Source organism: Leopardus geoffroyi, chromosome B3, assembly GCF_018350155.1.
Source record: "Leopardus geoffroyi isolate Oge1 chromosome B3, O.geoffroyi_Oge1_pat1.0, whole genome shotgun sequence".
Classification (NCBI taxonomy): domain Eukaryota; kingdom Metazoa; phylum Chordata; class Mammalia; order Carnivora; family Felidae; genus Leopardus; species Leopardus geoffroyi.
Genome location: NC_059337.1, coordinates 4,671,241 through 4,696,677, shown reverse-complemented (window position 1 = coordinate 4,696,677; position 25,437 = coordinate 4,671,241). Strand labels below are relative to the sequence as shown.

At 47.7% G+C, this 25,437-nt stretch overlaps 1 protein-coding gene across 1 annotated transcript in view; it reads left to right on the top strand.

Moving 5' to 3' along the window:
• Positions 1-25,437, top strand: part of ALPK3 (alpha kinase 3) — a 55,952-nt gene that overhangs the window by 10,655 nt on the left and 19,860 nt on the right. The window contains 2 exon segments of the mRNA XM_045448650.1: positions 8,405-8,522; positions 9,120-10,332. Of these exon segments, the coding sequence (XP_045304606.1) occupies positions 8,405-8,522; positions 9,120-10,332 (1,331 nt within the window).

Genomic DNA, 25,437 nt, shown 5'->3' with positions numbered 1-25,437 from the left:
GGAGGAGGTAACTACTGCTTTCTAAGGCATCTGACTGATGCCTGCTACGTGACCGTGATCCTGACGGTGTTCTGAAAAACCCGACTCTTTCACAGATCTGTGCTTTTACATGCGCTGTTTTCCCCCTCCAGAAAGTCCTTAATCCTTCCTTTCAAAGGAAATTAATTTTTATTTGATCAAATTAATACAAGCACATAGTTTAAGTGTTCGCGTTATACTAAAAGGCACGTATCAAAATACAGAAGATCCCCCCCCCCACCCCGCCCCAACTTGTCTTCCCAGAAGCAACCGTTTCCACCTTTCAGCTGTTTCTTCTGGTGTCTGCATTTCCACGATGCTGAATAGTATGTGACCACGGCTTACTTTGGGGACTTCGGAGTTTCCTGCCGTCTGGTCTTCCTGTTATGGTAGATAGCGAGTTGGCTCTCTCTATCTTCATTTCTTCTGTTTCTCTTCACTTACCTTCTCAATATGGCTGTATTGGGGCGCCTGGGTGGCGCAGTCGGTTAAGCATCCGACTTCAGCCAGGTCACGATCTCACGGTCCGTGAGTTCGAGCCCCGCATCACGCTCTGGGCTGATGGCTCAGAGCCTGGAGCCTGTTTCCGATTCTGTGTCTCCCTCTCTCTCTGCCCCTCCCCCATTCATGCTCTGTCTCTCTGTCCCAAAAAATAAATAAACATCAATATGGCTGTATCATGATTTTTGTTTGAGTGAATATTTACTGTTTATCTTGTTTCTATGAGATATTATTCATACCAACGTTGTAGTATACTATGTTACTTTCTTTTGTCTTTACTCAAGTTAGTACTTTCTTTAATTTTTCACCGAATTGGTTTTTTGCTGTGTATTGCTGCTTTTTCTTATCCCATCCGATAGCCTCTTAAAACACTTTTCTGCCAAAAAAAACAAAACAAAAACAAAAAAAAAAACCCACTTTTCTGCAAGGTCAGTGCCATCGGTACTCTTGTTAGCTGCTTTCCTTGGGGACACCCCTTTTGGAGATCACCGTTCTTCTGTCTGAACTGGCGGCCTTTTAGGTCCCATACCCAGCTGTTATCCCGGGATTTGCCTTGGCCTTTCTCCTGGGTTTGAGTCAGGTTCCTGGATCCCATGTCGTCCTTTTTTCTGGGTTTACTCTCCGGCTTTACTGACCTACATCCTCCAGTAGATTCATCAGGTGAAAAAGCCATTCTACCCCAGGTGGCACGACAGCGGGAGGCATGGTGATGGCGAGCCCTCCACCTGCCTCTCGTTTGAGCCATTCTGCTGCAGGGTGATACAGTTGTTCCAGGCGTCTGACGCGGTTGGCATCCTGGGATCTCCCTTTACCATCATCCTACACATTCCCTTTACCTCTCTCCTGTGATGGGTTTCCCGTTTTCTATATTCCATGTTTTTCTTTTTCTTGACTTGCATTCTTGTTTTGGTAGCTTCCTAGGCAGAGTATGTGGGAAGTAAATGTCAGACAACTTCTGTCTGAGGATGTTTTTTTTTTCCCCCTCTTTATATTTTACTCTTTTTAAATAAAATTTTTTTCAACATTTATTTTTTGAGAGGCAGAGAGAGACAGAATGTGAGTGGGGGAGGGGCAGAGAGAGGGGGAGACACAGAATCGGAAGCAGGCTCCAGGCTCTGAGCCATCAGCACAGAGCCTGATGTGGGGCTGGAACTCACAGACTATGAGATCATGACCTGAGCTGAAGTCGGACGCTTAGCTGACTGAGCCACCATGGCGCCCCTCTTTTGTTTTACTTTTGATGGGGAGTTTGGCTGGGTCTAGATTCTTTTTTTTTTTTTTTATGGTCTAAACTCTCAATTTATTTTTATTATTGTTATTTTTTAATATATGAAATTTATTGTCAAATTGGTTTCCATACAACACCCAGTGCTCATCCCAACGGGTGCCCTCCTCAATGCCCATCACCCACCCTCCCCACCCTCCCACCCCCCCATCGTGGGTCCTGAGAAACTTAACGGGCTGGGTCTAGATTCTAAGTTGAAAATAATTGTCCTTCAGAATTTTGAAGACATTGCTGCATTGCCTTCTTGCTCCCAGTGTTAGCATTCAGAGCAGGAAGATGGTTCTTACTCCTCACTCTTTGCAGGAAACTTATTTTTCCTCGCTGGAGGCTTGTAAGAATGTTCTGGTATTTCATAATGATGTATCTTGATATGGGTGTCTTTTCATCCTGGAGCGTGCTTGGACACTTTCAATCTGGTAACCAATGGCCTCTAGTTCTGGGAAATTTGAGATTACTGTGATGTTGGTTTCTTCCTCCTGTTTTCTCTGTTCTTTCTTTCTGGAACTCTTGTTATGTGAATATCTGCTTCTCTAGACTCATTCTCTTATTTTCTTATTCTTTCTTCCCCCTTTGATTGATTTGTCTTTTTTGCTCCACTTTCCAGATTGCCTCAGTGTTATCTTTCAACTCTTCCACTGTTTTTTTGAATGTTTATAATTTTTTAATGTTTACTTATTTGAATTTATTTTTGAGTGAGAGAGAGAGAGAGAGAGAGAGAGAGAGAAAGAATGCAAACAGGGGAGGGGCAGAGAGAGAGAGAGAGACACAGAGTCTGAAGCAGGTTCCAGTCTCTGAGCTGTCACCACAGAGCCCGACGTGGGGCTCGAACTCAAGAACCACCAGATCATGACCTGAGCCAAAGTTGACGGTCAACTGACTGAGCCACCCAGGCACCCCTTTCACTGGGTTTTTAATTTCTAAGAGCTCCTTAAAAATTTTCTTACTGTGGTATCGTATTTTCTTTATGAATGTAATGTCTTCTTTTAGATCTCTGAGACTAATAATGATGGCTTTCTAAAATTTCCTTCTCCCTGCATAGCTTGGGTTTCTTCCAATTTGCTTTTTTTTAGTTTAACTTAATGGTTTTGGTCCTTCATCTTCTATGTATAGGCTTTCCTAGATACCTAGGGGTCTTTGGCTGTCAGGTAGTGGGTAAGAGTGGAGACTAAAAAGCTGGTAGTTCTGAGCAAGTGGGAGGGGCCTGAAAACTTGGGGCTTCGTTGTAGGGTGGGTGATCTGGCAGCACTGGAACTGACGAAGTAAGTTTCTTTACTTCCTTCATCTTGGACTGGCTAGAGTCCCTAGTGAATGCTCTTCCTGTATCTTGCCCGGAGGGTAAAGATGTTCCAGGAACTGTGCAGATTCAGATTAGAGGGTTGGGTGGGCTCTCACCAGAGAGCATTTATTTTATGCACAGTCATCACATTTTTCTGTTTTCCCTGGAGTAGTCATGCCCTCAGCAGTGCTGGCTTACCCTCAGGCTAAAGTTTTACCTTTCCAGATAATCAACCTCACCTTTGGCCATGCGTAGGGGGGAGGAGCCATTACCCGGTAGTATGGACGGGGTGAGGGGATCCAGAGATCTGATCGCTTTTCAAGCAACTTATAATCTCTCCTCCTTCCCCTTCCCCGCAAGTGGTTGCCAGCACTTATGCGCCCGTGTTCAAAGGGTAGCTATCAGTTGCCCCGCCGCTGCCTAAGAGGCCAGCTGTCCCGGGTCTGCGGAGTCAGTTTCTGCTTGTCCATCCGCTTTCCGACCTTCAAACTATTGTTCCTCCTTCTGCTCGCCTCACCTGTTCTCCCCGTCCCTGTGGTCTCACATCTTTTAATACAAAATCTCTTTAGAGTACTTGTAGTGGGTTTTGTAGACAGAGTTTTCACTCTGTTTTTTTTACCTAGAAGCCTACTCCTTTGCCTGGAAAATTCCTTCTCATCTTTCCAAGTCCAACCCAAAAGGCTTATCCTGTAGGACATCATCTCCAGCACTTCCACGGAGAGCTCTCGCGATATCTGTTTTCCTGCTCGCACATCTCTCCCTCCAAGAAGCCTGTGAGATCTGAGAGGGTAGAGCACAAAGCTAGCACACCGGGCCTCTCTGGAGCAAGCCCGGATGCCTATTCCTTTGTGAGGCTTGGGCCACTGGAGAGGGGCTGGCACCAGGGACGGCTCTCCCTCCTCTCCCTCTTCCATTCTGCCCTTCGGAGCCATGGACTCTGAGAGCAAAGTGGAGAAGCCAGACAGGATCCTGACTTACAGACTCCTGGGGCATTTTATTAAGCGCCTCCGATGTCATCATGAGGCTTTGCCCTGTTTTAAGCCCCATGCAAAGGAGCAAACTTTTATCCCCTCAGTTGAGACAACATCCATGTCTAATGAGACCACCAGATGACCGTGGTCTCCTTTCTGCTCGGGAGCACCTGCCATGCTGGGGTCTACAGTACTCCCACTTGGGGCTGTGGGATTTCCAGGGCTCTAGCCGTGTCTAACATCCATGCCTCAGTCCTCTATTGTAACTAACTTCCTCCTCCCCGCTGTTGCCCCTTCCCCCCCCAAGCAATCTCAGGTCACCTGAGTTTTATGTAGCAGATTAGGGAAGGGGTCTCTGCGATCCCCGTAGCAAGTAAGCCATTTCCAGTGAGCAAGGAGAAAATGTGGACTGTATGGGGAAGAAAGGGGGAGGGCAAAGGGGGATGCAGAAAAATCAGAGAACAAAGGAGACAGGGGCTGGGTCTCCCAACCTGGAGAGGTAGATGGTGGATAGACCTATGGCTGAGACTGGCCTCCCTGTGGGACTCGTGTGCTGCTCCGGCTGGTGTGTGTGGGGAAGGAGTGACCACACGTGCTTGTCTGCCTCCCACCCTGCTGCTAGCATCCCCTGAGCTAGGTGGTGATGAGTCAGCCCCACCAGGGCCCTGCCAGGGACAGGTGATACTTTCTGGTGGGTCCGAACCTAACAGCACGTGAGGGAGAGGGGTCTGTGCCGGTTGTCCTGCTCGTGGAGCTCTGAGGGAAGCCCTCGGGGTCCTGGAGAAGGGATGGACAGCCCTGAGGCTCTTCCCCCTCAGAGTGGGCGTATGGGGGGTTAGCTCGCCTTGACTCGGCCTTCTGGCTGCTGTCTCCCCCAGGGCCCCTCTGGCCAGAATGCTGGTGTCCTTGAGGTTGTCCATCGTTGTCTGAGCTGTCAGCACAGAGCCCCACACGGGGCCCGAACTCACTGACCGTGAGATCTTGACCTGAGCCGAAGTCAGGTGCTTAACCAACTGAGCCACCCAGGCGCCCTGACCCTGTGGATTTTATGTTGGTGTGTGTGTGTGTGTGTGTGTGTGTGTGTGCACGCACAGACGTTGGGGCAGGAGGAGGAAGAAGACTGAGCCTTTAGACAGAACTACATTCCTGAAAAAGGCCCTTTCGTAGAGAAATGAGTCCAGTGTAATGATTACTGGGGATAAACACTTACATATTGGTCCCGCAGTCCTCACCGGAAAGGGCGCTGGTAGAAGGAAATGGAAAAGCCATGTGCCTTGTCATGTGCCAACTTTGTGACCCTGGCTAAGTTCCTTCGCTTCCCAGAGCCTCACCTTCCTCTTGTGGAAAACAGGGGTTGAAACACCTGACCTGCCTGTTTTGTACAAAAGAGGGATTTGAATTGGGGTCTTCTGCGTATCAGCTGGATGGTTTGGGGCAGAAGCCTTAATTTCATGGGCCTGGATTTCCTCATCTTTTACACCTGGGATTAATAACAGTGCGTTCCCGTAGGATCTGTGTAGGATCCGACGAGATGACGCATGAAGAACGTTCGGCTCAGTGGCTGGCACAGAGAAAGTCCTCCATAAATGTTTGGCAGTTGTTTTCACAGGAGGGCCAAACGAAACTACATTTGAAAGCTCTTTGAAAACTCTACATTGACATCTGTCGTTATTTCTCTCTTCAAGCTGAGCTTCTCAAACTGGGGATGGTGGGGACAAGGCTGCGAGTCCCCGGGCTGGTGTTCCAGACTCGGGCCTGCCGGCTGTGAGGCAGAGGTCCCGGCCTGCAGCCCCACGGGGTGTGGGGGGGGGGGGTGTCCCTGGCTGCAGCTTGTATCCACATGCGCATGCCTGCCTGTGGGCACAGGGAGGCTCTGAGCCGGGCTCTTGGAGGGATGAGATCATCACACAGGATGGTGAGGACACCTGTGCTGGCCCCGGCCACACGTGGTGATGTAACCAGGGACTTTAGCTCACAGTGGAAACATGGGGTTCACTTTACAGTCAGGGTTGCCCAGAGTTTGTTCCTGGCTGCCTCAGCTGCCGCCTCGCCTCCCTTGCTCCCTGTTCCTGTACGTTCCCCGGCGTGTCCTCTGCTTTCCACCCCCACACCGTACTGTTACGGTTCCTACGTCAGGCACACCCTCCCCATCTGTCCCTTGCTTGTTTGTTTGCTCGTGTCCTTACTCACTCCTTTACTCACTCATCCAGCAGGGTTTTATTAAGTAACTACTACGTGCCAGGCACGATCTTAGGTGGCGGTGATATAGCAGTAAAGAGGATAGGATTCCTGCCCTCATGGGACATGGGTCTAGGAGAAGAGACAGACGAGGAAAGAGGAAGAGCACTCCATAAGAGTGAGGAAAAGTTTTCAGGAAATGGAGCGGGGTGGGGGTGGGGGGGCAATGCTGACAGATTCGGTAGATGAGGCACGAGAATTGCCAGTTGGGGGCGGCTGGCGGGCTCAGTCGTTTCAGCGTCCGACTTCGGCTCAGGTCGCCATCTCACGGTTCATGAGTTCAAGCCCCGCTTTGGGCTCTGTGCCGACAGCTCAGAGCCCGGACCCTGCTTCGGATTCTGTGTCTCCCTCTCTGCCCCTCCCCTGCTCTGTCTCTCTCTCTCAAAAATAAATAAACATTAAAACAAAAAAAAAAAAAAGAATTGCCCATAGATTTGGCCAATGTGTGAGTCGTGAGCGACCTCGACAGGAACAGTTCTGCTGCTGCCTGGGAGCACAGAAGCCCAACTGGATGGGGAGGGAGAGGAGACAGAGTGCGGATGGCACTTCTGAAGCACTTTGCTGTGAAATCCATACAGCAGGCTTCCATGCCTCCGGGAGTCATGTAGTAGAGGGGAATGGTTCGATGACACGGGAGGGGGCAGGAGCGACTGTTGGAGAGATGTCCTTGACGAGGCAGGAGGAGATGGGATCCAGTGGGGTCGGCTGGAGGTAGGAGTGTGGGCAGTTTACCCGGAGACGGCAGGGCAGACAGAGCAGGTGAGCCCCGTGTGATCTTTTCTACTGTTCGGTGGGTTCCCGGAGAGCAGAGACCGTGGTGGTGACGTTCTATATCTTTATAATCCTCGCTTGGCAGTCAGCACACACAGAATACATATGTTGGAGGGCGTGTGTGTTAGGGGTCTCTGAGTTCTCATAAATAGTGGAAATCACTTGGCGTCAGCTTAAGAAATGAAGCAGGCGGGGCGCCTGGTGGCTCAGTTTTTTAAGCGTCTGACTTTGGCTCAGGTCATGATCTCTCGGTTCGTGGGTTCAAGCCCCGTCTCAGGCTCTGTGCTGACAGCTTGGAGCCTGGAGTCTGTTTCAGATTCTGTGTCTCCCTCTCTCTCTCTGCCCCTTCCCCACTCACACTCTGTCTCTTTAAACAAAATTAAAAAAAAAAAAAAAAATGAAGCCGAGTTCACGGGAAGGCTAGACGGGCTTCTTGTGGGACTGAGGAGTGCAGCTGTGTCCACACGAGGCGTGGACTCAATATTTGGAAGGGTGTTGAGACTGTCTGTCTGTCTCTGATCTCTTATTCTGTTCTGAATACGAGCTTCGTCTTTCCATCTTGCTCGAGGCTGGTCCGTGAGGACAACAGGGCTGCCCCCTCCTTTGAGGTTACAGTTCCAGACCCAAGGGTAGAGTGTCTCGAGGTCTTGATTCCTAAAACCTAGGTCAAGTAACTGGATTGGATTAGCTGATAGGTGTCCATCACCGGACCCCTCAGCCACGTGGGGATGGAGGCAGGGACCGTGACTCTGACAGTTGGAAGCTCTCCCAGAAGCCCCACCCGGGAGAGGGGCTGGGGAGACACCTTGGTCGGCCTCACGGCAGCGGGAGCATGAAGGGAGTTAGGGATGGATGGATGATAGATGAGTGGATGGATGGGTGGATGGGTGTGTTTTAGCCATGTCATCAAAAAATACCAGCAGCTTGGCAACCTGGGCAGGAAGTAGGAGGGCTCTTGGTGTTGGGGTGCTGGCGGGGGCGTCTCTGAGGATAGAACTGTGACCACGGTTGAGGATGTGGAACAGGACGCTGAAGGAAGGAGGCTTATTTCTACCAGCCAAGGCTTTCTGGAAACTTCTTGCTTCCCTTCTTACCAGGAAGCGAGGAAGTTTCTCCTCCCTCTTTGCCTTCCAGCTGCTGAAGGGGGCACAGTTTTCAGCCCTGACGTGGCCTGGCTTCTGCAAATGAGTTGAGCCAAATGATAGCCCTTCTCTTCCGGCGGGTGGGGCAGGCGGGCCAGCCCAGGTGCTTCCGGTGGTCTGGGGAAGCCGGGGCATTCTGCGCTCCCCTTCCTCTGCTTTGGAACTGGTCTTCCCGCAACCCGGTCTCCTGCCCCCTTCGTAGGATACCCAGAGCCGGAGGTGACCTGGTACAAGGATGATGTCCAGCTAGACCGCTACTGTGGCTTGCCGAAATACGAGATCATGCATCAGGGCAACCGTCACACGCTGCAGCTCTACAGGTGAGGGGAAAGCGGCCTCTCTGGTCGCCTGAGGGTCCCGTGGCCCCGTCAGAAGTGGGCCCACCTGGACGCAGATGCCCAGGCGGGATCCAGGGGTGGAGGAGGGTGGGGGTGGTTTCTGCTGCGGAGTCGAACCCGCTGCTGGCGAGACGTGTCTGCCCGCCGGTGCCTGGGATCCCCTCTGGCCGGGGTGGGAGCGTTTCTGACAGCCTGAGAGTGGAGCACAACCAGAGGAGGTCCTGCCCCGTAGAAACATTTTCCATGAGGTCAGCTGCCAAAAAAAGGCTCCTGTGTCATCCTTACTTCACAAGGGGGCTATGCGGGTCACCTGCTTCTGAAGGGAGCTCTCCTAGGCCCCAAGTCTAATCCCCTCCCGGAACAGCATGACCTGGGCCAGCTCCCTCCCCGGTGCCGGCCTCGGTTTCCCCATCTGTACGTTGGATGACACGGTGATGTCTGGGTGGGGGCGGGTGGCGCTCAGGGCGGGACCCGTGGGGGGCGGGCAGCGTGCTCAGCTCCGGGAGGCGCTGGCTGTGGGGCGTGGGGCCTCTCGCCTGGCAGGAGGGCCGGGTCGGCATCTCCTGCTCCTACGTCTAGGTGTCAGGAGGAAGATGCGGCCATCTACCAGGCGTCTGCCCGGAACACCAAGGGCATCGTGTCCTGCTCGGGGGTCCTGGAGGTTGGCACCATGACCGAGTACAAGATCCACCAGCGCTGGTTCGCCAAGCTGAAGCGCAAGGCTGCGGCAAAGTTGCGGGAGATCGAGCAGAGCTGGAAGCCCAGGAAGGAGGTGGCGGGAGATGCCGACACCCTGCGGAAGCTCAGCCCCGACCGCTTCCAGCGGAAGCGGCGGCTGAGCGGGGCTGAGGTGCCTGCGCCCCCGGGCCCGACCGAGGAGGCTGAGGACGGGACCCCGGCGGCGTGGCAGGTGGAAGAGACCGAGCCTGGTGGGCACCCCGGTTTGGGGCTGATCAACAGCTTTGTGCCCGGAGAGGTGACCACCAACGGGGAGGCTGTCCCGGAGAACGGGGAGGATGGGGAGCACGGCCTGTTGACGTACATCTATGAGGCCATGGAGCTGGCGCCTCAGAGAGCCCCCCAGAAGGAGTCTGGGGCCAAGAAGAAAAAGAAAGACGAGGAACCTAAGCAAGGTCTGCGGAAGCCAGAGTTAGAGAAGGCAGCTCGAAGCCACCGTTCTTCTGAAAACCGTGCCCCGAGTTCAGACAAGCCTGAGCCCCCGGGGACACAGGGGCCTGTGAATGTGGAGCAGGTTCAGACCCGGCCCGGAGGCAGGGCTGCACGGGGGCCTGCGTCCTCGGGAGTGGATGGCCCCAGGAAGCCAGACGCGGCTGTGGGCACTCCGGACCGGGCCCAGAAGGCCCCCGCCCCAGGCACAGACCGGGAAGCGTATTTCTCCCTGAAGGACATGTATCTGGAGAGCACCCGGGGGGGCACTCAGGGGAAGGAGGGGCCCCAGACCCCAAGTGGCCGGGCACCCGGAGAGACGTCCTCGGGGAAGGTACCCAGCGAGGCCGGGGGTGAAAGGGGGCCTGCTGCCCCTGGCCAGCCCCCATCCTCAGCCCCCCAGCCGACTAGGCCTTTCAACAGGAGGAGATTTGCTCCGCCAAAGCCCAAAGAGGAGCCTGCCACCGACAGCATGCCCGATTCTTCGCTGGGCCAGGCTCCAGAACCCTTAGGCAAGGCCTCACCTCAGGCCTCTGCCCAAGTGCCCACACCCCCTGCCCGGCGGAGACACGGCACCCGGGACAGCCCCCTGCAGGGGCGAGGAGGCCACAGGACTCCAGGAGAGGTAAGTGTGGGTGTTGGGTGCCTAGAGGCTGCTCTGGGAAGCTGACCTCATGGAAACTCCTGCTCCAGCAGCTCGGCGGCCAGCGAGCAGTGGGCTATTTATAGAAGGGTGTGAGGTGGTGATGGAGTGCCCGCCAGGAGCAGGGGACCACAGGCCTGGCCCTCACTCCAGCCAATCTCCAGATGCCAGGCCTGAGGGCAGCATAGCTTGACTCTGACCCTCTCCTCTGACAGCATGGGGGCTCACGGCCAAGGGACCGTGTCCCAGAGGGAGGGAGAGGAAAATGATGTTCTTTGGTGGGGAAAGAGCCTGTGGAGAGTTTTCTGTGGGCTATACTGAGGCAGCAGCGTTTTGTGGGGAGACTGAGGAACAGGAGCGCACTGTAGTATGCAGGGGGTCTCGACCTGGATGCTTAGCAGAAGATTTTTAAAAATATCAACCGTTGGTGGGTTCGAGCCCTGCATAGGTGCTGGCAGCTCGGAGCCTGCTTGGGATTCTCTCTCTCTGTCTCTGTCTCTGTCTCTCTCTCCCTCCCCCTCTCTCCCTCAGCTCCTCTCCCACTTGCACTGTATCTGTCTCTCTCAAAAATAAATAAATAAACTTAAAAGAAAAACATTAATAAAATATATATCAGAGGCGCCTGCCTGGGTGGCTCAGTAGGTTAAGTGTCCGACTTCGGCTCAGGTCACGATCTCACAGTTGGTGAGTTCAAGCCCCGCGCTGGGCTCTGTGCTGACAGAGCAGAGCCTGCTTGGGATTCTCTCTCTCCCTCTCTCTGCCTCTCCCCCTGCTTGCTGTCTCTCAAAATAAGTAAATAAACTTAAAAAACATATAGCAACTGTCCAGGAAATTCTGGTTTAAGCTGGCTATATGCTTAACATTTTGTGATTTGGGTACGTTGTAAAATCAGAATAAAAATATTACCTGCTTCATAAGGCTACTGAGAGTCTGTGCTCAGCACAGGGCCAGATGCATATTAAGAACTAAATAAATGGCAGGAGATAAAAGATAACTACTACGAGGGATATAGATGCTAACTCTTCCATGTGGGAACAGGAGTGCCATCATTTTCAGGGGTCGGGTAGCCGGCAGAGGGAAGGTGATGTTTTGTGTGGAGGTAGGGATGGGGGTATCCACTCTTCAAAGAGAGAGGCAGGGGGGCGACAGCATTAAGGAGTTTGGGGACTGGGGGGGGCAGGGTTGAGAGGCACGACAGAGGAAACTGTCCCATTTGGTCCGTGCTAATCTTGTTTCAGGGAGCAGAGGGCATTTGCTATTTCACAGGAGTTTCGGCAGGCGGTTTTACAGTGAACAGTATTCCTTCTGAGTGGCAGAAAGGAAGGGCGTTTCAAAACCCAGGGCAGACGACAGAAGGGACAAGCCACCTGCCCCCAGACCTCATGGAGGGCACAGGGAAGGGGTGCTTCATGGACAACGGGGTTGGGGGGCGCTGCCTTTCCCATGGAGAGAACTTCCATCAGGAAACGAGGGAGAGACAGGTTGTTTTTTTTTTAAAGTTATTTATTTATTTTGAGAGAGAGAGAGTGCATGGGAGGGGCAGAGAGAGAGGGAGAGAGAGAATCTCAAGCAGGCTCCATGCTGTCAGCGCAGAGCCTGACTCGGGCTCGAACTCATGAAGCGTGAGATCATGACCTGAGCTGAAATCGAGAGTCAGATGCCCAACAGACTGAACCACCCAGGCATCCCAGGGAGAGATCAGTTTTAAGGGTGATCAGGGGAACTGGTTTTCTTCCAGTGGTGCTGAGTGAGTCTGTGGGGACAGTAGTTCAGAGGGTTTGGGGGTGGAGTGAACCTCAAACCAGACTCAGTCTGTTCATGACTCACCCCTCATGCTTGGTCTCTGGAGATGTTGGCAGCCGGTGTGGTGACTTCCTAGTGGCCCAGCCAGGGCTACTCTGTGTGCCTGACAGTCCTCAGGCTGGACAGAAGGGCCTTGCTGCAGGGATGGCCCTCGTGGGCCCCGAGGGAGCTCATTTGGGAAGTGACCAGGCCCGCAGCCAAGTCTGAGTGAAGGTGGCCTCCCCGCCCACAGGGGTGGGGACGCCACAGCCGGGCCGGCTGCACCTCCTGGCAGGGCCCTCCTTGCCTCTCAGGAGGGACAGGTGCACCAGTCCCACTGTTCCCACAAAATGCTTGTGTGTCTTTCATTCTTCTGTGCTCTAAAAATTCGTGAAATAGATCACACATGTGAGAAACACATTTAACATCTATGTGCATGTTGAAGCTGCTGCTTTTTAGTGGCCAAATTTGATTGTTTTTTCATATTCTTTTTGTTTGTTTTTATGTGTGTTTATTTTTGAGAGAGAGAGAGAGCATGAGCTGGGGAGGGGCAGAGAGAGAGAGAGAGGGAGACACAGAATCCCAAGCAGGCTTCAGGCTCTGAGCTGTCTGCACAGAACCCCATGCGGGGCTCAAATCCATGAACTGCAAGATCGTGACCTGAGCCAAAGTCGGTCGCTTAACCGACTGAGCCACCCAGGCGCCCCATGTTTTTTCATATTCTTATTCTCCCAAGTTTAAAAAAAAAAAACCCTTATTTTTCTGATTATGAAAGAAACCCATGGTCATGGTGAAAAATATGGGGAGGGGGGAACCCTACAAGTTTGATGGAGAAGGTAACAATTCACCTATAGTTCTACCACCCAGAAGCCTTTTGGTGTATGTACCAACCTTTCTGTGTATGTAGTTTTATTGTTTTTAAAATGTAATGTGTGCTGTTCTTCTGAGTCAGTTTTATAACCTGGTTTCTTCACTTCTCAGTATTTCGTGAGCATCTTCTCATGGTTTCTAAAAATTATCCAGAAAACTTTAATGGTTGCAATAATGTGCCACAATATGGATATTTTAACCATTTCTTTCATAGGTTATGCATTCCTTCCCTGTTCTAAGGTTCATTAAATATTCGTCTACATTTTAAGTAATTTTTTGTTTTTTGAATGTCTTCGTTTGACTTTTAAATTAACCCGGAATTGATTTGAGTATATAATATAGCATCAGTTTCCAGCTCGATTTTTAGTTAGCAAGTAGGTAATTCCCCCAGTATCATTTGTGGAATTTAATTCTTAGCTATTAGTTTGTGATTCTTTCTTTACATACTAATTTTTATACACATTAAGGCCGATTTTAGTTCCTGTGTATACACTCATCTTAATCTGTTAATGTGTTTGTTGATTCTTACAACAGAATGGCCTTGTTTGAGTGATCGTAGCTTTAATTTCTGGCAAAGCAACCCTCTTAGACTTCTTTTAAAATTTTCTTAGCTATTCTCTCTTGTTCATTCCTCTAGGAAAACTATAGAATCACTATTTGAAATTCTTTAAATTCCCACATACCAGTTTTTTGGTACCTCTATATTTACCTTTTTTTTTTTTTTAAATCACATTTTAAAAAGTGGTAAGCTGTTTTTAACAAGATCAAAAGCTTATTAAATCTTGGAAAACGGAAGTGCAATTTGTATTTGGAACGATCTTTTAGTAAAACTTACTAGATACATATTTTAATCAGCATTATTGGGATGTCATATATATACTATAACATTCACCTAGTTCAAATGTGCAATTTTTAAAAAAAAAATTTTTTTTTTCAACGTTTATTTATTTTTGGGACAGAGAGAGACAGAGCATGAACGGGGGAGGGGCAGAGAGAGAGGGAGACACAGAATCGGAAACAGGCTCCAGGCTCTGAGCCATCAGCCCAGAGCCCGACGCGGGGCTCGAACTCACGGACCGCGAGATCGTGACCTGGCTGAAGTCGGACGCTTAACCGACTGCGCCACCCAGGCGCCCCTCAAATGTGCAATTTAATATACACAACTTACAGTTATGCAGGCATTACCACAATCCCATTTTCGAACATTTCCATCAGCCCAAAAAGATCCCTGTTCCTTTTTGCAGCTTACCCGTGTCCCCACCCCCAGACCCAGGCAACCACTAACGTGCTTTCTGTCTCTATATCATTGGTATTCTGATTGGGATTATGGTAAGTATAAGAATTAATTTGGAAAAATCCGTGTCTTAATATTTAGCTTCCTCACCTGACGGCATGGTATTCCTTTCCACTATTCAAGCCTTTTTCATACCTCTTTTTAAGTTCTGATGCTTCCTTCATACGGGCTCAGCATGTCTCTTGTTAGGGTTAGTACTTGAAGGATCTTGACTCAGGGCTCTGATGCCACTGCTCCCTTCTTTGTCTTGATTTCCTTTCCTGGAGATAGGGGACATCTCTGACGGTTTAGATGAGGCTTCCATACTGGGTATGGATAAGGAGCAGGTGCTGGGACTGAGGCCTCTTGGGTTGTTAAGAATGTCTAGACATCATGCTCCCCTGCCCCTAAGCCCAGTAATGCTGTGTAGACAGCTCTTTCCCCAGGCAGAAGCAATCTTCCCTGAAGGTACTTAATGAGTGGGAACTGGCCTCCGGTGTCCTCAAAGGCTGCTTGTTAGTGCCCTAACCTGAGATCTTCTCTGAGACTGGCTTAGATCTCTGGAGCTGAGGTACTGGAGTGTGGGGACATGGTGGAATGCCCCATCTTCCCAGGTCTTTGGAGGGGACAGTGTAGACATGGGAGAGCGCCGCTGAACGCCTTGCGATCTCAGACTTGGGGATGATCATACCGAGATTTGGAAACTCCCCTCCCATAATGAGGCATCTTTGGTTTTCAGAGAATACGTGACTACAAGTATTTTCTGAGAGGGGGGACTTGAGGAGGGACATGATCCTTGCCTCAAGGAATTCTCTGGTGAATCGAGGGCATTAGACTTACACCAAACCACAAGGACGGAGGGTGTGGTGAATGGTTACTGCAGTAGGTTTCCAGGGAAGGAGGGTGAAGTAGTCCACAGTGACCAGGGAAGGCATCTGGGACGTGGCCAGGCTGATTGGCAGCAGGTACAGGATTCGTTGCTGGAAATACCATAGTAGAAGAGCATCAGCTCGAATTTTTCTGATCTGGAAGAGTGTCCATGGTATCCCCAGGTTGAAAGAGTTCAGACAGGTGGGAGAGAGGAAGGAAGCCATTCTGGGAAGGACGGGGAGCACGAAGCAAAAGTAAGATGGTGGGCTAGCCCAGGAATGCAACCCTGCCTGTCCTAGTCTTGATGCCCAGATGCTTTCAAAGCCTCTCAACACTTTTTCTTCTCTTCTATGTCTTGTATTCTGCTTTGGTTGGTTTAGCATGAACTGTAACATCACCTAAGGCTCGAGCATGAGACGGAAAGGAGGGGGAACTAACATTTATTGACTATCAGCTTCCAGTAGTGCTACGTTAGATAGTTCAGACCAATTTCCCTACAGAGGACAGCAAGTAAAGGACAAAGTGAAGGGTTAGCAGCCCGGGATATGGGACAAAATGGAAATCCAGAATGGTGACAAACCCAGTGTTTTTCATAGCAGCTGTTTGCCACTCCAGGAGAGGAGAATGAGAGACTCAGCAGTGTTTTAGACACAGCCTTATGGGACTGGGGACACAAAGGTTGGCATCTGTGGTCTCAAGAGTAGAAGCCCTGGTCAACCCCCTGGTCTTTGGGTTGGGACCCTGAAGGAATAGTGAGCCAGAAGTAAATTACCCACACAGGGATTGAGGTTTAGCTCTAAGTTACTCAGGTGACAAACACATATCCCAATCCCTGAAGTTAGGTTAAGGTGATTCAAGACACCTGGTGCCTTCAAGCACCTGGAAGAAGCGAAAATCATCTGGAGGACGATAGTATCACTTTAAGACTCAAATTATTTTTTAAAGTTCATTGATTTATTTTGAGAGAGAGCGAGCACAAGCAGGGGAGGGGCAGAGAGAGAAGGAGAGAGAATCCCAAGCAGGCTCTGTGCCATCAGTGTGCAGCCCTACACGGGGCTCAATCCCACAAGCTGTGAGAGCATGACCTAAGCCAAAATCAAGAGTCAGATGCTTAACTGGCTGAGCCATCCAGGTGCCCCTGGCCTCTAATTATTTTTAAAAAGCACTTCAAATATAATATTTGGCATCTGGGGCGACTGGGTGGCTCAGTCGGTTAAGAGTCCGACTTCAGCTCAGGCCATGATCTCGTGGTCTGTGAGTTCGAGCCCCGCGTCGGGCTCTGTGCTGACAGCCTGGAGCCTGTTTCTGATTCTGTGTCTCCCTCTCTGTCTGCCCCTCCCCTACTCATGCATTGTCTCTCTCACTCTCAAAAATGAATAAATGTTAAAAAAAATTAACACTTGGCACCCAAATGAAGATAAGCAGGCACACCAAGAGAGGAAAACGTGAAAAAGAAGTAGCAAAACCAGCAGATAATATAATGTGTCCATGGGGGTTCCAACTTTTCTAACGTTTGGAATTATTAGACATGAACTATAAAACTAAAACTCTTTTTCCTGTATTCAAAGAAGGTAAAAAAAAAAACAAACAAGATTGAAAATTTCAGAGAACTAGAAACTTTAAAAAGTGGCATAGACTTAAAAACCAACCAACTAGAAATCCAGAACTGAAAAATACAATGACTAGTATGAAGCTAGTTGTTATGGGTATAGCACTTCCAGTTCTGAATGAGACGGAGCAAACACACTCACCCCGTGTCTCCCCTTGAATACAGCTAACAACTTGGACGGAATGCATGGTGGGACCATTTGATGACTTTGATAAGCAAGCAGGTAGATTGGGGAAGAAGACCAGAATTCAAAGTACCCCAGAACCAGCAGTGTTTACTGTTTTGTTTGATTGTTTGTTTGTTTCTTAAATCGACTGTTCTCTGGCCTGGTCTTAATGCAATCAGAAGCTCAGAAGTAAGCATCAACTTTACTTTAGGAGAAGCCCTCTACTCTAGATCAGGCTTGAGGAATAGGAAAGGAATCTGCTGGTAGTGACAGTAAGAGGCCATAGGTGTCAAACTTTGAGGGAGGGGAATCTTTCCTTTATTCAGAGAAGCTGTGGTCCCCAAGAGGGTAGGATGAATTTCTGTTGCTTTCTCTCTCGCTCTCCCTTTTGCTGTCTTTTGAGTCTCTTCCTGGCCTAGGACACAGGTTCCTTTGTGCAAATATGTGACAGGAGAAAATGAAGCCCCAGCTATCTGGCCAGAAGACTGAAAAAGGGGGCCCTGTGGACCCAGAAAGTACAGGGGAAATCATGGAGAAGGAACATTTGGGAAAGTGACTTCTTAAGCTGTTTATAAGTTCCTGGGCTTATTCCCAAGCTATTCGTGCATGCATGGATCTAGTTTTGGCCCGTGTATCAAAAACTTTGACAGTGGAACTAAAAAACTATCATTCAAATCCCAGACTGGCCACTGGGTGGCATACCCACCAGATAGATCTGAATAGCCCTGCAAAGGCTTTGATAAATGGAACCGGCATTGACACTAGAACTTCAAAAGGCTGAATGGAACTTGCAGCCTGAACATAACCAAGTAGATTGATCATCTGATAAGACACAAATATTAACATTATCCATAGGGTTTCTATAAGAACCAGCGTCTCATGATATTCAAAATGTCTAGGATACAATGAAAATTCCTTGGCCTATGAAAAGCCTGGAAATCTCACCTTGCCTGGGAAAAGACAGTTACAGAATGCCAATGTCAAGATGGCAGCACTGTTGGAATTATCTGACTTAAAATCAGCTACTATAAAAATGTGACAAAATGTAAGGGTAAACACTCAGGAAATAAATGGAAACATAGAAAGTCTCTGCAAAGAAATACAGGGTACAAAGAGCCAAATTTTGATTTCAGAGCAGAAAAGTGCAATAACTGAAATGAAGACACTTCCTGGCTGGGCATGATAGCAGAGTGAAGATGACAGGAAAAGGTCAGTGACCTTGAAGATACATCAACAGAAATTATTTAATGTGAATAACAGAGCAGGGGAAAAGATAGGAAAAAGAAATAAATAGAGCTTCAGGGACCTGTGGTACAATATCAAAACATCTAATGTTTGTGTCATTGGAAACCAAGGAGAGAAGAAAGTGTGGTACATAAAAAAAAAAAAAAAAAAAGAATAAAAAATGGTTGAGAATTTCCCAAATTTGGCAAAAGACACAAATCTACAGACAAGAAGTTCAGCTAATCCCAAATAAGGTATGCCCGCAGGGGCGCCTGGGTGGCTCAGTTGGTTGAGCGTCCAGCTTTGGTTCAGACCATGATCTTGCAGTTTGTGAGTTCAAGCCCCATGTCGGGCTCTGTGCTGACAGCTCAGAGCCTGGAGCCTGCTTCGGATTCTGTGTCTCCCTCTCTCTCTGCCCCTCCCCCACTCACACTCTGTCTCTCTTTCCTTCAAAAATAAATAAACATTAAAAAAAAAAGATATGCCCACAGAATTCCCTGCTAAGAAACAGTAATCAGATTGCTGAGAAGTGAAGACAATGCAAAAATCTTGAAAGTAATCAATGAAAACACATTATTTATAGGGGAACAATGGTTGAAATGACTACAGATTTCTCATTAGGAGCCATGGAGGTCAGAAGGAAGTGGAATAATAGACCTGCTGAATGAGAAGACTTTCATTCTATAAGTCTACATTCAGTCAAAATGTCTTTCAGTATTGGAGGTGAAGTAAAGAGTACCAGATAAGAGAAAGCTACAAGACCAGCTCACTGACAGACCTGTTCTAAAAGAATTGCTAAAGTACATTTTTCCTATGGAAGGGAAATGATACCAGAAGGGAATGTGTATCATCAGGAAGGAAAGAAGAATGACAGAAATGCTAAATGTCTGGGTAGACATACAACAGAAACAGGAGAAGTAAGGGACCTATATGGTGGCAAAATCACTACATCTCACTTGAAGAGGTAAAATACTGACTCTAGCCTCTGAGAAGTTAAGCATATATATTGTTAGCCCTAGGGCAGCAATTAAAGTACTGTACAAAGAAATATAGTAAAACCACAATAGAGGTGCCTGACTGGCTCAGTTGGTTGAGCATCTGACTCTTGATCTCAGCTCAGGTCTTGATCTCAGGGTTGTGAGTTCATGCCCTGTATTGGGCTCCATGCTGGGCATGGAGCCTACTTAAAAAAAAAAAAAAAAAAAAAAAAAAAATTCACAGTATGTAAATTAAAGTGGAATACTAAAAATGTTCAAATAATCTAATAGAAGATAGGAAGGGGGAAACAGAGGAAGGAAAGAACAGAGGAAACAAATAGAAAACAAATAATAACATAGTTGACCTAAATGCAAACATATAAACAATTATATTAAATATAAGTGGTCTAAACACACAAAGACATTGGGAGAATGGGTCGAAAACATTCCCAGCTCTATGCTTTTTATAAGAAATTGACTTCAATTATGATGATATAGGTAAGTCAAAAGTAAAATAATAGAAAATATACACTACACAAACAGTAATCAGTTGAAAACTGGAGTGACCATATTAATTTCAGACAAAATAGACTCCAGAACAAAGAAAATTACTGGGGCAAAATAGTGAATTACATAATGAGAAAAAGGTCCATTCAAGAAAACATAATTTAAAAAAAATGTGTTTGCCTCTAACAACAGAGCTTCCAAATATATGAAGAACTGGAAGGAAAAACAAACAAATCAGCCATTACAGTTGGAAACTTAAACATTCTCTCAGTAATCACAGTAGACAGAAAATCCGTAAGAATAAGAACAGAAAAGAGGCTGAACAGCATTATCAACCAACTGGATTTAACAGACTCCTAGAATACTCCATGTGACAACAGAATGCTCATGCTTTTCAAGTGAATGTAAAACATTTACCAAAGTAGATCATATCCTGGATCATAAACAAACCTTAACAAATATAAAATAATTGAAATCATACAAAGTATGTTCTCTGACCAAAATGGAATTAAGTTACAAGTCAAGGACAGAAAGATAATAGGAAAGTCTCCAAACACTTTAAAATATTTACGATACACTCTCACAGCAAAGCAGAAAGTCTTAAGGACAATTGGAAAATATCAAACATTTTTTTAAATGTTTATTTATTTTTGAGAGAGAGAGAGAGAGAGAGCTCATGTACATGAGCTGGGGAGGGACAGAGAGAAAGGGAGACACAGAATCCAAAGCAGGCTCCAGGCTCTGAGCTGTCAGCACAGACCCCAATTCAAGGCTCGAACCCACAAACTGTGAGCTCATGACCTGAGTCAGAGTCGGAAACTTAACTGACTAAGCCACCCAGGCACCCTGGAAAATATTTTTAACTGAATCAAAACGAAAATACAACACATCAAAATTTTGGATGCCACTAAATCACTGTTTTGAGGAAAATTTATAGCATTAAATATTTATATTAGAAAAGAAAGGTCTAAAGTCAAAATCTAAACTCCCATGTTGAGAAACTAGAAAGAGAAGATTAAAGTAAACCCGAAACAAGAAGGAAAGAGATAATAAAGAAAAGAGCAGAAAAATGATGACATTGAAAACAGAAAAGCTGTGGAGAAAATAAATTAAACCAAAATCTGGTTATTTGAAAAAAAAAAATCAGTAATATTGATAAACTTCTAGCAAGACTCACAAAGAAAAAAAATGGGAGAAGACACAAATGACCAGCACCAAGAATGAAAGAAAGGCTTGACTGACTGGTGATCCTTTCGCTGTATGTAGGTGTATCAAAACAATAAGCTGTACGCCTTAAATTATAGCATTTTTGTCAATTAATATCTCAATAAAAATTAAAAAAAAAAAAAAAGAATGAAAGGTCAGGATGCCTGGGTGGCTCAGTCGGGTTGAGCGTCCGATTCTTGATTTCGGCTCAGGTCATGATCCCAGGGATGTGGGATTGAGCCCTGTGGCATGCTCTATACTGAGCTTGGAGCCTGCTTGAAGTTCTCTATCTCTTTCCGTCTGCACCTCTCCCGGGCTTGCTTCTGTTCGCTCTCTCTCTAATAATAATAATAATAATAATAATAATAATAATAAAAGAGTGACAGGTGGTATCACGAGAGACCCTGCAGCTATTAAAAAGATAATAAAGGGCTACTATGAAAAACCGTGCACATAGTTCAAAAACTTAGATGCAATAGACCAGTTCTTTAAAAACCACAAACTACCAAAACTCATGCAAACAATGAGACAACTTGAATAACCCTACAACTGTTACAGAAATAAAATTTGTAGTCAAAAATCTTCCAAAAAAGAAATTGTTAGGGCCAGATAGTTTTACTGGCAATTCTACCAAACGTTTAAAAATGATGAAACCTCAGTATCAGCTCTGGGTCTGGGTTTCAGGAGAAGGAGATTCCAGATCCTAGGCACTGCCCTCACCATTCCTGTTAGGCTTCTGGTTTTGCTCTGCGCCCCTCCCCCCCGCCCTTGGCTTCCCCAAACCATCGCTCCAGGGCCACGCCCCTTCTTGAGGGTTAGAATCTATGGTACTTCTTAGTCAGTAGTTGATTCCTGGATCCTCCAATGTGCTTGAGTCTGTGCAGGATGCAAAGGTGAATCAGACTGAGTCCTTAATCTCTGAGAATTTATGAGGAAGACGGTAAGGATGGAAAATGAAACCGACGGATGTTCTTTGTGGTGCAGAAGCTCACACAGAATGAGCTGGGTTCGCCACTGCTCACACAGTGGTTATTTTAAAGGAATACACAAGAGTCCTTCTTGTATCTCCACATAGTTCCAAATGTAGACACACACACACACACACACACACACACACACACCCCACAGTGTTTAGAGAGGTCAGCTTTTGCAGAAGTGTCCAGAAAGTATCCAACTGATCATTCATCATATAGTTACTGAGCACCAAGTCTCTAACTCTGAGACACTGCTGGGTCCACCTCTTCAGAGGGGAAGAGTTTACACATGAGCAGGTGACACATGCATGAAACAAATAACTACGACGCAGAATGAGGGCATACTGACAAATTAGGTACATTTGCCATGGGTGCTTAGGGTAGGAAGCCACTAACTTTTTGGAGGGTGGGGTGAGGTGGAGGAGGGAACTCGCAGTCTTCAAAGAAGAGAAGAAACTTGAGCGCGGTCTTCAAGGATGAGAAGAAGTCCTTCAGGTGAGTGAGGAGAAGGCTGAGACTGTCCCGTAGAGAAAAAATACACAAAGTAGTTACAAAACCACCCTGTAGTCAGTACAGTAACTTGGTGTTGGGCAGAGAGACCCAAGAGATGAACCCAGGGAGAGAGATGGGATCCTTGCGGAAGGAGGGGCATCGTTGATCACGCGAGGTTTTATTTACTTATTTTGGCTTTAAATTGAAAATTGCTGAAATACGTGTCATGTGCACATGGTATAAAATTTTAAAAGTAGAAAAGGTATATGGAGAATATGGTCTTCCTCAATTCCCTGCCTCGCCACCCCACCCCCAACCTGTTCCTCTTCCCAAAGTCAGTTGCCAGAACCGGTTTCTTGGGCATCCTTCCAGAACTATTTTCTATGCATTTAAAAATATGTGTGTGTCTGTATATTTACTGCAAAACGATTGCATATTGTACCTTCTGTCCACACCTTCCTTTCCTATTTGGATATTTATTTATTTATTTAAGTTTATTTATTTCGAGAGAGGGAGAGGGGAGAGAGAGAGGGAAAGGGAAAGAGAGAGAGAGAGAGACAGACAGAGAGAGACAGAGAGAGACAGAGAGCATAGCAGGGAAGGGGCAGAGAGAGAGAATCCCAAGCAAGTTCTGCACTGTCAGCACAGAGCCCAATGTGGGACTCAGACTCACAAACCGTGAGATCATGACCTGAGCTGAAACCAAGAGTCAGATGCTTAACCGACTGAGCCATCCAGATGCCCATATTTTTTTGTTTTTTAAAAAATGTTTAGGGGCGCCTGGGTGGCGCAGTCGGTTGAGCGTCCGACTTCAGCCGGGTCACGATCTCGTGGTCCGGGAGTTCGAGCCCCGCATCAGGCTCTGGGCTGACGGCTCAGAGCCTGGAGCCTGTTTCCGATTCTGTGTCTCCCTCTCTCTCTGCCCCTCCCCCGTTCATGCTCTGTCTCTCTCTGTCCCAAAAATAAACGTTGAAAAAAAAATGTTTATTTATTTTTGAGACGGCACAAGCAGGGGAGGGGCAGAGAGAGGGGGACTGAGGGTCCAAAGCAGCCTCCGCACTGACAGCATAGGGCCCCATGTGGGGCTTGAACTCATGAACTGCCAGATCATGACTTGAGCTGAAACAAGAAGTCAGACACTCAACTGTCTGAGCCACCCAGGCACCCCTCTACTTGGATATTTATTTATTTGGAATATGGATGTACCATCATTCACTGGATCTGTTCTGTGTGGATGGAATTTAGGTAATTTCTAGTCTTTTGCTGTTACAAACTGTGCTGCAGTGAATATCCTTGTATATAAGTCCATCTGCATTTATGTATCTATCTTGTATAGCTATAGGATAAGTTCCTCATAATGGAACTGTTGGGTCAAAGAGTATAAGTGTTTCGGGGCACCTGGGTGGCTCAGTCGGTTAAGCATCCAACTTCAGCTCAGGTCATGATCTCACGGTTCGTGAGTTCAAGCCCCGTGTCAGGCTCTGTGCTGACACCTCAGAGCCTGGAGCCTGCTTTAGATTCTATGTCTTCCCCCACTCGCTCTCTGTCTCTCTCTCTCAAAAACAAATAAAGATCAAAAAGCAATTTAAAAGAGTATAAGCGTTTTTAGTTTTATTCGATGATGCCAAATCACTGTCCGTAGAGGCTGTGCTGACACCTGTTTCCCCATTCCCTGGCCAACAGAATGTTCTTAAACTTTTTGCTCTTTGAGGCTCGGGCTTTTAGGCTTTATCCTGTAAATGATGATAAGCCCTTGAGAGGTGTTTAAGCCGGGGAGTGTCACAATCAGATTTGTATTTTGGTAAGATCACTTGGGCTGCAGTGAGGGTAGGTGTTGAGCAGAGGCAAAGGCGAGGGTCACGAATGCCAGTCAGGAGGCAAGACAGAATTGTTGGCAGCGTGGTTTAGGCAGTCGGCAGTGGAGACAGAGAAGGTGATGGATATTGAGACACCGAGGAAGTAGGTTCACTGGGACTCAGGGACTGATCAGGCTTGGGGATGGGGGAGTGAAGATAACTTTAATCAAAACCTCTGGGGGCACCTGGCTGGCTCAGCTGGTGGAGCGTGCGATTTTTGGGCTTGGGGTTGTGAGTTCGGGCCCCATGTTGGGTGTAGAGATTACCAAAAAATAAAATATGTTCTAAAAAACATGAAAGCTCTGTTCTCATCAGTCTTGTGTGAAAAGTTAGCATTTTCTTTATAGTTTTCATGTCCATGTTAGTGGTTCCTAATTCCTAGAACACCAGGAATTAACTGAAGGTTCTTTCTTCTTCCTTCCTTCCTTCCTTCCTTCCTTCCTTCCTTCCTTCCTTCCTTCCTTCCTTCCTTCCTTCCTTCCTTCCTTTCTTTCTTTCTTTCTTTCTTTCTTTCTTTCTTTCTTTCTTATTTTTACATTTATTTATTTTTGAGAGACAGAGAGAGACAGCGTGAGCAGGGGAGGGGCAGAGAAAGAGGGAGACACAGACTCAGAAGCAGGCTCCAGGCTCCAAGCTGTCAGCACAAAGCCCGATGCGGGGCTCAAACCCATGGACCACGAGATCATGACCTGAGCCCAAGTTGGACGTTTAACTGACTGAGTCACCCAGGCATTCCCCGGTGTCTTAATTTTTTAATGATGAGCTATGATAAAGTGTTTCCATTACCCTTTCCCCCTGTCATTTTCTATCTTGTGTTAGCCCCCACATTTTATTGTGGTGATTATCTCTGTTTAGTTAAAAATCCTCTATTTCTATCACCTGGTTTTTCAGCTCTGAGTAAACCTTTGGCTCCTGGTTTGTGTAGGTGATACAGTCACGGAGCTTATCCACTCACCTTCTTCCTCCTTCCATTTTTGTACTCGTTATATAATCTCTGCCGGGTCTGGGCATACAGCACTCACATTTTGCTCTGTTACTCTAAGCCCCTCTGGTTTTCGTCTCGGTTCTATGGTCAATAAGTATTTGATGCTCCCCGCCAGTTCTTTCCCTAATCACCTTTTGGTTTGCAGTGTGTTCTCCGGTGGTTTCCTCCAGCGGGGCTCATGGGAACGATATTCCTTAAATCCCTGTGTGTGCAAAAGCCATTCTCCGAGCTTAGAGATGTTCAGGATTCCGCTTCAGCAGCCTGTTTTTGCTGGTGTTGTCTGAGATTGCTGCTAT